At 38.4% G+C, this 18258-nt stretch overlaps 2 protein-coding genes and 1 long non-coding RNA gene across 6 annotated transcripts; all 3 read right to left on the bottom strand.

Moving 5' to 3' along the window:
• Window positions 1-1523: 1523 nt before the first annotated feature.
• Window positions 1524-4876, bottom strand: LOC122409498 (uncharacterized). 3 transcript variants are annotated; one of them, XM_043417120.1, is made up of 11 exons: window positions 4751-4876; window positions 3829-3884; window positions 3687-3737; window positions 3534-3578; window positions 3193-3234; window positions 2796-2840; window positions 2686-2727; window positions 2544-2588; window positions 2415-2456; window positions 2269-2313; window positions 1524-2004 (listed from the first exon to the last, which is right to left on the bottom strand). In XM_043417120.1, the coding sequence occupies exons 2-11, from the start codon at window positions 3880-3882 to the stop codon at window positions 1987-1989; spliced, it is 429 nt and encodes a 142-aa protein (XP_043273055.1). In that variant the 5' UTR covers window positions 3883-3884; window positions 4751-4876; the 3' UTR covers window positions 1524-1986. The 3 variants fall into 3 exon arrangements, with proteins under 3 accessions (XP_043273055.1, XP_043273053.1, XP_043273054.1); XM_043417118.1 differs by lacking the exon at window positions 4751-4876 and adding an exon at window positions 4221-4743; XM_043417119.1 differs by lacking the exon at window positions 4751-4876 and having other exon boundaries at window positions 3829-4743.
• Window positions 4877-6723: 1847 nt separating this feature from the next.
• On the bottom strand, window positions 6724-8226 carry LOC122409326 (uncharacterized). The gene is made up of 2 exons (XR_006260654.1): window positions 7973-8226; window positions 6724-7729 (listed from the first exon to the last, which is right to left on the bottom strand). It is a non-coding gene; the product is annotated as an uncharacterized lncRNA (long non-coding RNA).
• A 2405-nt stretch (window positions 8227-10631) lies between these two features.
• On the bottom strand, window positions 10632-17876 carry LOC122409325 (uncharacterized). Of its 2 annotated transcripts, none has more exons than XM_043416797.1 (4): window positions 17530-17876; window positions 13988-14081; window positions 13636-13808; window positions 10632-11354 (listed from the first exon to the last, which is right to left on the bottom strand). In XM_043416797.1, the coding sequence occupies exons 1-4, from the start codon at window positions 17704-17706 to the stop codon at window positions 11211-11213; spliced, it is 588 nt and encodes a 195-aa protein (XP_043272732.1). In that variant the 5' UTR covers window positions 17707-17876; the 3' UTR covers window positions 10632-11210. The 2 variants fall into 2 exon arrangements, with proteins under 2 accessions (XP_043272732.1, XP_043272733.1); XM_043416798.1 differs by having other exon boundaries at window positions 11158-11354; window positions 13582-13808.
• Window positions 17877-18258: the final 382 nt, after the last annotated feature.

The raw sequence follows: 18258 nt of genomic DNA, 5'->3' as shown, positions 1-18258 counted from the left end.
TCCCGGGCGCGATCCCACTACTGCCCGCCACGGAGACTTTTGGCTGCTGGGTTTCCCCTCTGGCCCGGTTCGCCTCTCCTTAGCTAACCTGGCCACCCCGGACTCCTCCAGGGTGCCCATATTGATGGCGAGCTTAGTGCGGACGCCCAGTCAACGTGGATCCCGCATCAACAGTGACCCCCGACCTCAGATCCTCCGCAACAACTAGCCTCCGAGTAGCCGGATTACAGGAGCCGCCACACTCCCAGCTGAAGTTTCTAAATCCGGAACCCCCACAAAAGTTGTAACTCTGGCCTAATTTACTCCTGTTGTTTGAAAATTAAGTAATGATTTGTCGATTTGTAAAAAAATGAGATCAAGTTCTCGAATTTATGTCTGAAATGACAAAAATTGATTATTTCTGCTGTAACGATTGGCCAAAAATAGAGTATTTTACACAATGTAAAAAAATATATAAAAATGCATGATTATGATAGATTTCGTAAAAAGTAAACGAGAAACGTCAATATTTATTCATAAAAATGCAATGTAAATTTTATAATTCAATTTTAAAAATCGTCTTTTTTCATCTGTTTTTCAAATGTTTAAAACGCCATCCGCCATATTGGATTCCAACGTGACGTCACTCCGATAGTAAACAATCTAGATTCTCATTGTGCGTTCTGTGTTATTTTGAAATTTTACAGGTTATTATGCACGTTTGTGGATTTTTATCATTCATTTGATTAAAATCGCATTATGGAAAACGGTTTTGTGAAAGCAGAAAGTACAAATCTACCAATGATAAATATGTTGATGGTGGCGATGAATCCGCAATTTTTGTGGCATTTTTACACTTGTATTATTGCATTCAGGCACGAGACACACCAATGATATACCACTATAACTCATTATTTTCACAAATCTTATTACTTGGTCTTTAGCAATCGTATTGTTTCCGCGCGAAAATTGAAAATCATAAATAAAAAAATAGTTTTCAAGACAATTTTCGGTCTTATAAAAATGAAATAAAAATTCTACCGATTTATTACGATCTCAGGATTATTTTAAAACAGTTTTCAAAAAAAGGTGTAATACCCTATTATTCACACCCTTTCCGATGGCTGGGCTGTCATTTCAGCATGGATAAGAATAACAAACTAATGAGAATTTACCAAATTTATCAACAGTTATTTTAAAAATGATTCATTATTTCTCGTGGATCGTCGAATTTCAGTTTTGAAATGAAAGCTCTGGTCAGTAATGAACGTGCACACATCATTTGAGAACTTCTGGTATCTCTATTTATGGAGAATCTGATAGTTCGTTTACAAGGTAAATGACCCCAAGCGTATTTCTGAATTCGTAGATCAGTTTCTACTTTGTTTCTACTTTGTGAGCATTTCCAGAGACTAGTCTACCCCCTAATTCGTTAATTTTTTTTTCTCTATTCTTATACAACTCAACATATAATACTAAAGTTTGTATATAAGCATTCCCGGTATCGAGGATTATACGATGAAGAAATAGAATCGAACGAACTATTGAAGCTTCTCATCATTTTATTAAATTGCTTAAGAATTCGTACACTTGGTGTTTCGTAACATGTTTTGATACAAGAAAAATTTTACTATGCGCAGTATGCGATAACGGAGCGAACGCTTGACGCCGTTCGTATCGTAATTATCATTCGTAATTGATTTTCATATAACTATGGTGTGTTCATCTTTTTTTCCAAGAAACACGCAGATCTCAATATTGTCGCGCTTCCGCCGTGGAACATTCATGCGTTCGACTCGTGGATTGTTTTTTATTTTCAATTCTCCAAATATGTAAACGTTCATCAGTTTAAAATGAAATAGAGCAACTGCGATCTTGGAGTTTTCATTCCGGGTTTAATTAAAAAACTTCAATTTTTATCGTAAGTTTTCCACTGAGAACTTCAAAAATCATTGAAATTTCATGGTGAACTTACGTTTTTCAACTTTCCCTGAGATTCCTTCATATCTAGATGAGGATCCTCATCTGATCCGGAAAACAGAAAAATTCATTCATTTAATCACCAAAAATCAGTTGTCCCCGTTGAAAGTTTGAACATCAAAAGAAAAAAATAAAAGTTGTAAAAAATTGTATTTTTATTACAATTTTGAGTATCTTATTTCGTTTGATGAATAAAATACTTGGAAATTGTGACAAAATTAACAAAAAATAAGAGCAACAAATACGAAGGCTGTTGGGACTCTGATAATTTATTTTTTATTGAACACGTTTGCGTTCGTGAATAGTTACCTCTTCAGGATTGGTGTTATTGAATCTGTTTCCTCTCTCGCGGAACTAGGAATTTGAAAAAAAATATTAAGTTAACTTTCAATGCTATCGTGTTTGTTTCATTTCTAATTATTAAGATCAAAATGTCCTTTTTTTTTTATACTTACGACTGAGAAGAAGGACTTCATCGCAGAAGAGATTTCCTGAAGCTTTGAACGCAGAAAACAATATTAACTCGATTGAAATTCACAATTTCATTTTTGTGTGAGAATGCATCGTATAAGCTGAGTATTTACCAGTCCGGACGCTTCTTTTTTCAACTCTATGGCTCCATTTTTAATCTGTGAAGGGTAAACGCAATACTTTACAAATAATGATCAAGGCTTGTAAATGTAAAAAATCACGAAGCTTGCTCACAATAGATTATTGTGCATTTACCTTTGTTGTAAATTTATTTGTAGTCGCAACTCCTTGTGCCTTCTAGATACCGAAAAAACATTATTTCAATAAGAATCACTTTTTTTACGTATTTTTAACTAAATATTTACCAAATCGGACAATCCTTGTCGCACCTTGGCAACCCCTTGGTAGAACTAAGAACATAAAAAATCATATTTCATTAGTCGATTTCCATTATAAAAACTTTGTAAAATAACCCACATATCAAAAAATCAAAGCAGTGGAAAAATTGCTCGTTATGTCTGAGCAAAATTGAGGATGCCTTGTCAGTTATGCAAACCTCAACTCGAAATTGAAGAAAGAGCGTAGGAAAATTTTCTCAAAATTACATAAAAAAATGTCGTTTCGATAATGAATTACAATTTTGGTTTTGGTGGTCCATCGGACACAGAATTTTCGCTGATACAAAGAAAACTGTCTTCCTGGAAAGAGCTTGACTTATTTTTTTCTTGGATTTCCCAGTATAATTAATCACTAAAAACTTACGGCGTCAACGACTCCTTGGACACGTTTAGTGGTGAATTCGTTCTGTGAATGATAAAAGTGAATCTTTTGCAGATCGTGTTTTACGTTATAATCTTGAATCTTTTAAGATGCGATAAGATCTGTGATTTACGAACGATGAAAAATGCAATTTTTAATGGATCCATTTTCGTGACCCAAATTTCATATTAAATTAAAGAATGATTCTGCTTAGCAATAGTTTCCTTCGTTTTTCAAACAGTCCATTTATAAAATAAGAATAATTTTTTTATGACCTTGATCTTCCGTTCAATTTACCACTCTATAGTTTCATGTTACATTCCCAAAGTATCTGCATAATTTACCAATTTTTTCAGCTGGTTTGCAATATCATCAGACGAAACTGGGGCCTGCAATTACAAAAAAAATCACGTTGTAAGACATGACAAAAAAAATGTTCCTTTATAAAATATCAATCGTGTTTGAGAATAGCGAATATTTTCATTTCAAATATCTACCGATTCGGTCGACGACGTTGTTCCTGTAGATTCGGTTATTCCAGACTGTGCCTAGAAAGAAGTGGAAGGTCAAAATTAGTTTGAAAAATACGGAGAGGTTAGGATTTCGCAGCCAGCTGATTAGTCATGAAGCAAAACTTGCCTGAACGATGGCGAATCCCAAAAGGGCGATACAGAGAATTTTCATTGACCCCATTTCTTAGAAATTTGAATAAATTAGACAACGCGATAGAATTTTGGTTGCCAAATAAATGAAAAAATTCAATTCTACATCGATCGTTTTATCTCAAACAGCAAAAACAAAAAAAATTGCGAGGAAAAAGTTCTTTAGACATTTTTTCTGATTAATGATTGTACTGCTTGACGTCAGGAAACGTTTTAGACGTCTATTCAATGTTTGGTCAGTAGAAGAACATTTGAACAGCAGTTTCTATCATTCCTGTGCTGTATGAGATATCAGTCGAGAGCGTCGAGAGCGAAATATTCGTGAACCACTAAATAAGCAAATTCTGTACGATAATCGAGTCGACTTACTTCGAATAAAACAGATTCGGTGAAAAAAAAAGCACCGTTAAAGCGATGATGAAGCTTGGCACAAAGTTTTTCAACAACTGGGCATAAAAACCTAATGTAATCTTCTTTTATCCCTTCTTATGAGTGCCATAAAAGGAACAGATAAAAAATCTAGAAACACCAATTGATAGAACGAAAATCGCTAATAAATCGTATTTCAGTAATTTATGAAATTCGAATAGTGATAGGTGTGGCTGGTCGAAATTTGTCGGAGCCATCAATTTCACGGTGTATTCAGTGCTATTCGATTCTTTTTTTTATCTACAGCCATCACACGAACGAGCCTCGTGTTCTTTCGGAATTCGTTATCGAAAAATATTGCGTCTTTCCGACGAAGCTATGGAAACAAATATCTGACAGCTGTACAGGTGTTAAATTTCATAGAGCAATTATTCAAGTCACCGAAAAAGTATCATACGAAGTGCTGATTCGAATTGTACGACGAAAGGTAAAAAATTCGAGTGGATTTTTTAAATACTTAAACTACTGACCTTGGATCGATTCGTAATTTCCAACAGAAACTTAAAACGTTAAGGAGTTTCGATACCTGTTAACAGATGTTAAGAAGTTGACAAAACTTGGTAATAATGTTCTTCAACATAACGTGCAAAAGCTCAATTTTTTTCGAAATTTTCTTCTACATAGTTATCGAGTAATAAAGCATTAAGGATATTTGGTACAGGCGATACAATATTGCCATGCTAAACCATTCTAAAAACATAAAAAATTTTAAAATGATCAGAATTTTATAAAATTTGTTGAACATATTCTTTAGTGCCAAATTTGACAATACAGATTTTTTAAGATTTTTCTTCTGTACAGTTATCGAGTAATCGATCACTAAAGTTCATGTGTATAAGCATAGCGTTTCCATATATATACATTCCGGGCATAAGAAATCTGCTTTAATGCGTAATTACTCGATAACTAAGCAGAAGAAAATTTTGAAAAAAATTGTCTTTTCGCACTTGATGTTGAAGAACATTATCACCAAATTTGATAAATTTCTAATTATTTATACTTTTGTACCATACATCCATAAAGCAAAGTTCTTATGCCCAGAATGTATACTAATATATATTGAAACGCTATGCTCATATACACGTGATCTTTCGAGTTCAATTACTCGATAACGGTGTAGAAGAAAAATCTAAAAAAAAATATGTATTGTAGAATTTAGTACTAAAGAATATGTTCACCAAATTTTATTAAATTCTGAACATTTTGAATTTTTTTATGTTCTTAAAATGGCTTAGCATGACAACATTGTATCGACTGTACCGAAACTCCTTAAGACCCGATCCTCTCCTTGCTGTGATTCCTTTTGCCGGCAATCGGTATTTCAGGGAATAGTAAAAAGTTAGGAGGACTTCCGCAGCAGCGTTGTCTGCGCGTGACGCACATTGAAGCGTTGAGGTTTTATCCGCCGAGGCAGAAATACGTAATCGTCATTCGTTCGATTGCAAACAGTGAATAGAATTTCGTTGAAAAAATATTCTGCTTGTAATATTCGAGCTCGGTAGGAATCGGTGGATTCCACTGCATTGAATATCAGGGGAAAGGGAGCGAGACGTTACGTCTAAAGAGCGATAGCGATTTAGCCAACTCTTCAATTCGATATAAAAAATATGATGAGGGCGAGGAGCGAAGCTGCAATAGAAAAAAAAAAAAGAACAAAAACCATTTGTCAGTTCAGTAGGCAGTATAATCAACTGTTCCGCTCGCTGGCAGAGACATTCGAGAATTTCACGTTTCCGCGAGACTCATCTGAACCGCGATGTGTGTTGGTGCACATGCAAAATTAATTGGACACAAACCGCCTCCGAAAAATATGAAAATCGTACCGATGTGTTTGGAAGAGCGTCCAGAAATTGAGAAAAATAGAAAAAACTGAAAAAAAAGTTGTCGGTCGAATCATATCGACCAGGCTGTCGATGCGGTCCCACTCCCGGGCGCGATCCCACTACTGCCCGCCACGGAGACTTTTGGCTGCTGGGTTTCCCCTCTGGCCCGGTTCGCCTCTCCTTAGCTAACCTGGCCACCCCGGACTCCTCCAGGGTGCCCATATTGATGGCGAGCTTAGTGCGGACGCCCAGTCAACGTGGATCCCGCACCAACAGAGTGACTCCCGATCTCAGATCCTCCGCAACAACTAGCCTCCGAGTAGCCGGATTACAGGAGCCGCCACACTCCCAGCTGACAGTGATACTGCGAGTCGTCCATATGAGTTGCAACGTTGACCCGATTTACTTGTAATTTTACGCAGTTTCTTATTAATTTCCCATGACGGTGAGCGAAAACAAATCTAAACAAACTCAAACAATGAAGACAAATTAACAAAAGAAAAATGAAAAAAAAAAAAAAAAAAAAAAAAAAAAAATTCATAACTAGGGCTCGATGATGCGCTTGTGGAAAACGGTCTCGCGTCTACCGCAACGTCCAAGAAAGTATGAATCCATTAACCTCAAATTGTTATTTATAATTTATTGTTTCTTACGATGGTACAGCTTCAATCACAAAATAGATAAAAATTATAAACTATTGCGACTGGACAAACAAATTGTATATTTAAAACGGCGATTTGTGGTTTTCAGTGGGTGGAAGCACGTCGATTTTGGATTTTTGTTTGCCTCACTTTCAGTTTATATCAGAACTGATTTTTCAATGCTCGAGGAAAGTCTGAAAGACAAAGAAATTCTAGGAAATGTGGACGGTGAATCGTCGGCTTAGTTATTCGATGTTCCACGCCTAAGCGTTTCGGTATTCGAGGATGACACTGAGTTGATGAAATGTTGTTATTTGGTAATGCTGCTCTTGTCTCTTTTACGGTTTGCCACGGTGGGCACGTTCGTCGATAAGCACGAAAATCCGAAAGCACGATTTCACTTTGGTCGTAAAGCTTCGAAAAGCACGAGAATATTGATCCCAAATTTCCTCGCAAATTTCTATATAAACATATAAGCACTTGTGATATACACAAGTGATCCGTCCCTCGGTTATCTTCACTTTCGTACTCCGTTAAATCCCTTAATTAAAGCGAGAATGGAAAGCCCATTAAATGTTCGCATTTCACGAGCGGGCTTCCTCCTGCTTTTCTCTTTCTCTTCATCCCCTTTTCATTTCTCGCTTAATCGGACGTTTAAATTATGTGAGGTGGAAAACGCATAAACGTAAAGATTGATAAACGTTCCTTTTCAATATGAGACTCCGCTGTAAATGCGATTCCATCCGGCCAACACTTTTTCACTCGAATTTACTCCGGACACAAGTATTTATAAAAGCTTCTTAAAAACTGAGGTTTCCAAATTTAACCTTTGCATTTTCATCAAGCGATTATTCACAATCTTCCTGAGCTAGTGTGTCGAGAGCAGAAGCTTTGTTCCATTATCTGCCGCTTGTAATTCCCCGCATCGTGCTATGTTATTCTTATCCATCATCATGCTTCTTGATGAGTTATTGGCACGGAGTTTCTAATTTGTAATAGAAAAAAATAAAAGAATGCTCACCAAAAAAGTGATTTCTCAGCGTTTTCTTGTGAAAACTCTAAGTGACGAAAACGATCAAATTTCTGTGCAAGTATTTGGACCGAACTACGTCACAATAAAACGTGAAAAAATCTTTAAAAAACTGAAAGTTCTCGATGGCTTTTTACTAGCAGCAAATAATTCTCAAGCGTTTTCCAATCAAATTTTCTCAAACATTTTTTCGATTACCGTTTACCGATTTTCGCCGAGTTTTTAAACGTTGCAATCAGCAGTTGGTGCTTCCCTGCAAGCGTCTTTTCTGCCACCATTTGTTCTGCCAATATTACTCGTACGCTCAGTATTGTTGGAACTCACGAATCGAGTCCGTGCTGTAAGCCTCAACTGGGGAAAAACCCCCTGAAAATATGCACAAAACCAGTAATGATACAAAATTTACGAAGCCAGGGAATGTGGGTGTTCAATATCAGCTCCCAGCTCTGATATCGGTTCGGGGGGGGGGGGGTGCAAACACAGTGGGAATACGAGAGAGTATCAGCATTTCATAATTAAAATCTTCGTTATTAAATTAATAATGGGAAGCGAGATGAGAATCGTTAAGTTATATCCGGAAGAGTGCATATGCGTTCGTATTTAAAGAGATGATCGATGCGCGAACGCAATTATAATAGTGGGGATAGCTGATCATTTTAATAACTCGTACAAATAACATCACCGAATTTCGAACCTGCCGTTAAATACATGCACATTGAGCGAACGGAAAACTCGCATAAATTGTGTGCTATTTGTCAATGCTTCGCAGCTCCTCTCCCTCTCCCCCGATCGCTGTACAGGAGCCCCGCCCGGTCCGTGTAAACCCATATCGGAATCTCGAAAGCGTTGAATTCCAATCTCGCCGATAACATACCACTGCGCTCATTGACGCTCATATCCTATTGACGATAATTCATAATTGAGGTCCGCGAGGGCGCATGAATACAAGCGAATTCCTGCCTTCTCCCGCGTGCACAACTCACACCCACGAATCCCTATTATTTATCCTTCGTAATCCCCCCCAACATTCCAAGTGATACACGTCGCTACGAGGACCGGATACGCCGACGAATCTAGCGCTCCTATCGGCAATATCCAGGGCTGTAAACACTCTTTTACTCTCCACGGATTTAATGCGCGCGTCATCGAGGACCGTGAACTGAAAAGGAGGCAAGTTCCGCTCTCGCGAGTAATGCTTCACGCGAGAGCTATATTCATCGGAAGAGTTTTCATGGATTTTCATTTCCGATAGCACGTTCATTCTCTTTCTCTTTTTATTACACGCTTTACGCACTCACTCTGCGTGTGCGGAGCTAACAAACTTATTAGCTGTAGACACGAGCTCGCTACGGTAAAGTCTGTCGTTCTTTCGAGCATTCGAACCCGAGTAAAACGATCCGCACGTTCCAAACTTTCGATGAACTCCTGTCCGGTGTTCGGCATGTGAAGAGTTGTTGAAAAAAATCATAAGCTTTTGTGCTGTGATCGAAAAATGCCTGGATCGTGGATCATATGGCGATTTTAGTGAAATAGGGATAATTGCAGTGTGAAACTGGATCCTGTCAGTCTCTGTGCATTCGCGAAATCTCTTTTCATTTGGATTCTTTTATTTCTGCTAATAATTACAGATCGAAGGCTGATCCGAACGAAATTGTGGCACGCGTAGATTGTTCCAAACATGATATCAGACTCGGGCGAACTGTTGGCCAATGAGTGCCACGAGTGCTGGATAATTGATGCATATTTCCTTTCAAAAGTATATATCTATGCCCTGAATATCTCGATGTTATCAATCAATGTCAGATACTATGAGCAGGAGAATTTCTGACAGCTAACCAAAACCGCACTCTCTCACTCGTCACTCTATGCAGTTGTCCAGGTACCCGTACACCAAAGGACATTTGTACTTACGTCGCCGAGCGGATTTGCAGGCTCTAATCATTCGATCGACTGATCACGAGTTTTTGATGTTTTATTTCTAGTCAAAAATGTCAATCAAGTTACCATTTTTTAAAATTTTTATGGTGATTATATTTGGGGATTCAATGAGGATGAAAAACGTGATTGAGAAACGTACGTCGTTCGATAAAGAACGGTGAAGATTCACTTTTTTGAGGTAAATGATAGTTTAAGACATGCTGATAACGATAAGCACAGTTCCAGAGACTCTTACGGGGCGAAATTTTGAATTATTTCATTTACAATTTTGAGTTTTTACCACGGTACTCTATGGGAGAACTCACAATAATATTAATTGTGAAAAAATTGCACGGTGCTCGAGCTCCGGAAAAGTTTATATCGTGAAGAAAATTTATCACAGTTAAAAAAAAAAACACTATCTTATGGGGCTTTTAAGAAAGAAAACATGAAAAAACTTTAATTTTTGACGTTTCGAAAGCCGATGTCAGTCATTATGTTGGACTGCTGGTATAACAGCCGATTGAACTTCGAGCAAATTCATGAATCGCGAGAATTTCATCAAATTTATTTTTTAGACTGACTCACGTTCTTTCATTCGTCTAGTAGCTTCGCTTTTTCTTTTCATGAATTGACCATTCCTTTTCCTCGGTGCCATTACACCGATATAAACTTTCTTTCGCACCATAAAAATGCTCCCTAGTTTCAAGGGTCACCGGTAACGACTCAAACATTAATTAATCGAGTTGAAGTATAAATTTTATCTTTTATGATATTTTTAAAGCATTTTATTACATTCTTATGATAAAAATATTCTCAATGTAAGTGTTTATTAATTTTATTAATAATTTAGACTTGAAATTAATCAACATAAAGTAGTTGCAAACTTGACTAGTCATAGAAAGGCTGAACTACTTTAACAACTGACTATACAACCAAATTAATTTACGTGAATTTATTTCTGTGCTTGCTCCTACAAATTGAAATTCGTTCGGTTCGCACCGATCAATGCTGGCATTCGATCTATCGAATAGCGTTTTTTTTCAAATTTATTTATAATTTATACCAACTGGTGCTGATAAGACAGAGACCTTACATACGATAAAAGTATATTCGGACAGTTCGTAAGTTTTTTACTACTCATGATAAGTAAATCTTGAAAAAGCAATGTGGCTGAAAATTCCTTGTCGACGAATGGTTCATGTTTGCATAAATTGATAGCAAATGGAAATTGCGTTTTTGTTACTTTCAAAGTGCACATAAAATGAGACGCTTTTTTTTAATTTCATTTGATAACGTACAAGCTCGAATGTGGTACAATAAATTTTCACAATTGTCAACGCTCTCTCTTTCAATTCAACAATATATTTACAATCGACATAAAACTAAAACCCAACGATACACAGCAGGCAATTACGAATTTTCGTGAGAGGGAGAAACGAGGAGGATGATAAATGATCACGTGATTGTAAATGTGTTGATGCATATTCGTTTAAAATGGAATTTCCCAATCGTCGATTCATTTTACGAGTCTACAATTCCCGTAATGATTTTCCAATGTATCCAGCGGCTTCGTTACAGCTCTGTATATTTCAGCAATGAATGGAGATGAATTTTCCAAATGTCTCCGCATGTAACGCCTCACGACGAGTCCAAAGGTGTACTGAAAACATGGAATACCAAAATATTAGTGAAAACCTTTCTTCCAGAGATTCTCCTTATTTTTTGTCTTCTTCCCTCCCTCCCTCTCGCCTCGCTCGTCTCGTAAGAGGGGCAAAAATTGCGACGCATAACGTCGTGGCACGTGTCACCGTTCGACAATGAATTCCTTCAACGACAGTTATCGCAACGACGAGAGAACAGCTGTCCCTTATAAAGCCGACTGTGTATTCAATTCTTCGAGCCCTCGCACGCTCTTTGCTCCTTAACGGAGAGTACACTGGAAAGCTTTGTACAGTCAGCAGGTCTCGAGGTCCTCGCATCCCCATTCGTCACATTTGCCCTCTACTTCATCCCCACAAAAACGTATTTCTTCGAGGAGAGATAACTCGAATGTACATAACGAAAGAACGATTTTTTTCGTTCATCTCACGAACGCATACTTTGATTTTTCATTCTGAAAGCAACCGAAGCCACAATAAGCATGATGTTTCGTTTCATCGACCGACGTAAGTGGGAGTGAAATTTTTCGTGGTCCTCGGTCGCGAGGAAACGTTTTCGAATTTCCAGTAATTTTTTTACACTCGGAAACGTAGAATCTACTTGGTTCGAAGAAAAAGGAAATCCTTGCACGAAAAATATTTGAAAAAATATCGATCTCGTTCATCGGGACATTCGAACTTGAAGCTAGAAGGGTCCACCAGACCCGGTTTTTTGCAACTGTATTGTATGACTGCGCATGGAGGGATCACGGGGAAGGTTCTAACGGATTTTAACGCTTGTGACGTGGTCCCCGCTGAAAAAAAGGTTGTCGCAGGTGCTGCCGTATTCCCGCTTCTTCATCGTCCTCTATCTGTACGACGGTTACATTCGGAAACGAAATTCAACGTGCTCGTTTCAAAGGGATTCTCCGTGCTTCGTGTTGTTTGTCAGGGAAGAAAAGCCCGCGTAAAGAAAAGAAGGAAGACAGAGAGGGAGAGAGGCTGGCACGTGCTCATGAAAATAGATAAATGAGATCCTCGGAACCGTTAAGGTTATTATCCTTGCCAGGAGCTACCAGGGTTGAGCATATAAGAAGTGTGCTTCCAGAGGATCTAGCAAAAGTAGGCAGAAAGCCGGCTGTAATAATGCGAGCACAAGGCGAAACCTTCTTTTTTTCTCATCTTCTTTCTATTTCGAGCGTAATCGATAGGGAACTGAATGTCTTCCAAAGAAAACTGCCGACCCGTGCGAGATCGAGGCGGCCTAAAAGCGATAGATCTTTTCTCATGAGTTTTATGACGTACGAGAGATACGGAGCAGGAGGAAAGAACAGGCTCGATTTTGAAAATTTCTGACGTCAAGGATTCAGTCACGTTGAGATTCATTTCTTGGCATTATTCTTTGATCCAGTAATCTTGTGGTCAATGAGAATCAACGAAATTTAAGGTAGTTCATGCACGATACGGATTTCTTAAGAAAGTCTTAAAATTTACACAGAATTTAAATGGGTGATCGACTAACAGGCATATCAAATTTTAAAGGGTTCGAGATAAACATGTTTAAATGTGAAGAAAAATACACAGGGTTACAGAGAGTATGCGTCAAAAATCGTCTATCTTTCCATATTACGAATGAACGCTTCTTACGAAGTTTATAAAAAGTTACATAATAACAATAAAGTATATCATAAAGGTTTGGGAAAACATTCGAAACGATTGTCTTACCAGTAATAAAGATATATTACGTTAAAGACCGAACGAAATTGGTAATGAGCTCTCGTGGAACCTCATACATTTGCCTATTTCGGCATTTAATTTCTTCTTGGCTTGGCCCATTGCTGCCCTAGCCTTCTTTTTATTAATATTTTTTTCTTGACCCATTTCCCGTTGTGTTTACCCTTTGCGCTCTCTAAAGCGACTTTTGACATAAAAAACTATAATATTTTCGCCAGGGACGAATGAAATTTCGGGTTTAGTCAGAGATGGATCCCCGATAAATTAGTGGCTCGTAATTTCATTCGCCAAAAGATAAGTTGAAAAAATGTATTTACAATTTCGAATTAATAACTCTGACATTAATTTAAAGTGATTATATCTTTAATTAGGAAGTAAAAATCGATCTAATTTAGACACCCATAAAATACGATCCTTCGGGCATGATCTACCAAATGATCAACGAAATTTTGCTTTTTACTCATATTTACTCATATTATTCGATCATTTCCAATTCCTGATCCACAAAGTAATTACCCGTTTTTTCTAAGCTCAGCAATCTTTTGAAAAGTCTGACACTGACAGACTCACGTGATACACAGCCGAAGTTTTGCGGAGATGAATGCTGGTGCGGAGAACAGTGTGGTTTTGATACCTTCTAACGCGGAGCTTAATCCTCTGCTGCGTAGTTGTATCACTCGACTCGAGAATCAGGAGATTCGCTGGCCGATACTCGGTAACTGTGAGCTCAATTTTTCCCATTCCTTCGGAGCAATAACGGAAATGAATGATGAAAAAGAACTTGAAAATACTTTTTTTTCAGTCGTTTTTTTTCATTAAAAAATACGATTCTAAACCTATAAGAAAAAAAAAACGAAAAACTTGGATGATTACACAAAACCATGTCAGTGTCGAAGCATTCAGAAGCAAATTTCGTTCTCACCCAAGATTGGAAGTTTCAAGAAAGCGCGATAATTTTTACCAGCAGACATAATTCTCGTATCAGCTTCTTTGAGTCGAGTGAGCCAGGGCAAGAACTGTAAAAATGAACAAACAAAAATAACTTCATAACGATGGTAGAATTAGCTGATCAAAGTTGTTTATTCGATCGGCTGTATGTGTCCAGCTGACCGGAGTAATTAGACGTCCGTGTATGAGGGTGGACGGTAGTAGATATTGGGAATCTTGATTGCGAAACAGAGAATCCGAGGGGGCGGAATGTTGGAGAAGATCAACGGAGCGTTTCACGATCGGTTGATGAGTCAACCGAGGGATGTTTCGCGACAATCGGTTAGACGTGATTCCGAGCAGACTCGCTTAATTATCTACAATCACGACTGATTTGTGTTGCTCTCTTGTAATTGTGAACGCGGTTAAGAAAAGGGAGCCTTTCATCTCGCTCATTCACAGTCCGGGTGCTTTTCCCGTCTTCGATATATAAAAAAACAAAAAACAAAACGAACTTAAAAGTCGAAAAAGATCACAATTATCTGCTCCTACTTTCCTTGACATAAACCGCCTCACGTGAATTTCTCGTTAATAAGATTTAAATGTACAATTACATATAATATGATATTGAAAACTCTGAAAATGCAAAATGGCTCTGGAGGTGAAACCAATGTGGGGGTGGCTCATCGAAAAATGTCTTTTTTAATCGCCCTTTTGTCCGATCGAAAAGTTCAAACGTTTAGTAACGATAACGAGCATGATGAAGGCGAATGAGAAGACGCGATAGGAGAATAGAAATGCAGCAGAGAATTCGCAAATCAAATGCTAAAATAAATCTGTGGAATACGTCGATGACAAAACGCCCAGCACTATACTTTGTTTCGATAGAGCGTCCATCAATTTCTATTTAGCCATTGGATTGTCAAAGTGTCTCTCATCCAACGACGAAAGCTTTCTGCACGTGTGCGGTGTGGAACATGCTACAAAACGGAGTTATTCGTTCGTGGTTGTTGAACCGCAGAAAAAGCCATCGGAAAACGACAGCGATTTTATTTTTCCGATTGTTTACAGCCCGTAGGTTTATTGTTTGGCATACACGAAAAATATTTCTTCAGATTTCGATAACAAAAAAAATGGGGGAAAAAAATAAATAACAACAAGAGGAAAGTAAATGGGAAAAAGTGGCGTGCAGCGGGTCCGACGACAGGACCATCGTCACACTCGCGCGGGGACGATAGGAATAGAGCAAAACGAAATAAGCCCAGCAATGTTTTTACGGGTCGCATTGCTGCCGACGGGAATTGCGTATGTGGACGCGGCACCCGAATTTTTTTCAATGGCTCTTTCTTCCTCCGCTCTTGACCACGGATTAAAATGGATTTTCCATTTCACATTGCGATACACACATATGCATATATATATATACGTACAGCGACGCACAACGATTAAGCTGCTTCGGTTGGCCGTTGCGCGAGCGAGGTTTTCCAGGCCACGCATTTCCACCATTTCTCTATATGAGAATAAAACCCTTTTTGGCTGTACGTCATTGTCCAACTTTTGGGGAATCCCGAGGACAAAAACATTCGTGATACGCACTAAAAGCGATGTTTCTCCGGGGGGAAAAAAATGGAAAACGGCCTGTAATGTTTATCGTTACGTCATTTCCGCTCGAACGAAATAGCGACAGCGCGCTCCTGGCTGTTCCACCCCATCGAACTGGCCCCGATCGTTTTGCACAGCCTTCCCTCTAATTGCTGACCTCTTCCACCAGGGATTCATCCTACCAGTGATAATCTCTATTCAGTTTTCGTACTCGTGGAACAAAATAAACGCGATAATGTTATCATTGGCAATGCGGTCATCGCGGTAGACTCAAATTTCCGTTCGTTCAACCGTGACCCTCTCTATCAGCCATATCGTGAAACGAGGCTCCGAATACGAAGGAACGAACGGGCGTAAGTTACGCCGGGAATCCTCTTAATTTCGGGGGACTTTGAGCTCTTTTGTTCCTCTCTGCGAGGCCAATTCACGCGCAGCCAGTTTTGTTTACACTTTTGTGGCTGGTCTGTTGCACAACGCTCACACCCCCTTTTCATTCCTCTTCACTCGTGAACACTCTTCGTAATTTGTACGAGCTCCACACTATTCAACGACATCCAAAATCCCCAGGGAGATAGAAAGAGAGAGGAAAAGAGAGAAGAAAGTGTTTGAGCGGATTTACACGAACGTTTTTGTCACGACCGAACAACTCGAAATTTTACAAATATTACGACCACTACTCCGCTGACAGCTACTACCAAAATCCCTCTCCAATGCACGGCCTTTTATGCTTCTACAGATGCTCCTCGCGTATTTTGACAGCAATGTTTGTCTCGACACTCTTTTGCATATTTGTGTTTCAAAACTCCCTGTACACGGGGAGAAAAATCAGTGTAATTCAGTGGATTTGCCTTTTCCTTTCGCTCAGGTTAAACGCAAAGCATTTTACTGTACAAATTTTCCAAGTGGATTTCTTTTAAGGTAGATGGGTGAATATTCGCTATCCAAGATTACGCGGTGATATTTTTGGTAGGCAAAAATGAATACGCACTGGATAGATTTGCAAAATTTCGACACTAGTTACCGTGCAGTTTAGCAGCAAATTAATTATTGAATATCGACTTTTCTCTGACACTTATCACTCCGGCATATGAAAGCCGTACACACATCAAAAGTTGTTGAATTTTTTCGTTAGTTATATCCAAGATTTCGCAAAAAAAAATCGATCGTTGTATTTCGTGGATATTCAAGAATACATGAGTATTTTAGTTTTTAAACTTTACCATTGAAAATCGGCTGAAATATGAAAAAATATCTGATAAGAAACCATTCGGATTACACGACAAATGGATCAGTAACGTTTGACATGGCTGCATTCAATATACGTTCGCATGTGACGTCAGTTCGACCTTTTGGTCATATTTTGTCGTTCGTTAGCTTCGCCACGTTTTTTCGTAAATTTTTACAAAACGACGATTTTTATCCCGGTAAACTTTTTGATCGTTCATTTTTTCATTTTTCTCCACTGCAATACTACTTTGGGCAGTAAACTCACTTCACAACCTATAAAATTTGTAAACAAAAGTGACAGCGTGACATCAACAGCAGCGGCAGCTGCTGCACCACGCTAGTCAAAATGAACTCTTCAAACGTTTTTTTAATAATAAAATTATATAAAAATGTTGACTCTTTACCCATTATATTTCTAAAATAATAAAATTATGGTTTCCAAGCAAGTTTCGTCTCTTGAAATTTTCGAAAAATATAGTTGCTGCAAAAATCACGTAGCCGTCACCCATCAACCTTAAATTCAATAATGTTGGGAAAATTTTTATTTTTATTTTTTTTAATTTTTTTAAGGGGACTGATTATCTAGGCAAAAGTTTCCAAAAATTTACTGATAATGTTGCATAATTTGCCTCACGTATTTGTCCCAAGTTTAGCACTGCTTTTCTGCTGTAACTAAAGTTCTAAAATACGACAATTTGTCGATCACACCTTTTCCAAAGAGTCTTCTTGCACAAGAAATTGGAAGAATCGATGAGGTTCAGCCTCGACTTCGAGACGATGCTGGATCGCGAAGTCTCCGGGGCTCACTTCGAGCTCGTAAATTTCGTAAATCGCGTATACAAGTGAGCTCAATATTAACGTTGCGAATAAATGCACTGAAGCCATCTTCACAGGCGCTACTTCCCGGTCATTTCATAATGTGGTAAACGCGAGGAAAACTGTGGTCGTTCGATCAAGCAAACAACGCGCAGTGCCTTCCCACAAACATTGACAATGTCAACGTGAATATGGACGTCAGGGAGAAATCGAGTGAACGAACGAGCGAAGCTTGACAACAAACGCGCGAATGCGCGTTCCAAAAGCTTGGAGAATCCCGACCCATTGAAAGAAGCCTTATCGAGACTGACCACGTTAAATATATAAATATATGCGCCGGGGTGATGCATAATGAGTTTTGAGATCCGAGCAACTTCCCAGAACTACGCTGACGGATCCACGACAAATTTTACGGAATAGTGGACAGTTGTTTCACGGGTTTATAAATGAGCGTTAACCCGAATAAACTTCGAACTCCTGAGCGAGGTTGATTCCAACCTCGAAGAAATGCTGGAAAAACGAGTTAGCCATTTCTTGGTTGCTCTTCAGTTGTTAAGGCGTCCACCCTAATGATAATTTTCCAAAAATCGATTATTTTTATTGCATTTTTCGAGAATAAAA

This window comes from Venturia canescens, chromosome 4 (genome assembly GCF_019457755.1).
Source record: "Venturia canescens isolate UGA chromosome 4, ASM1945775v1, whole genome shotgun sequence".
Classification (NCBI taxonomy): Eukaryota; Metazoa; Arthropoda; class Insecta; order Hymenoptera; family Ichneumonidae; genus Venturia; species Venturia canescens.
The sequence above is the reverse complement of the archived record's forward strand: the minus strand, read 5'-3'. Positions and strand labels throughout refer to the sequence as shown.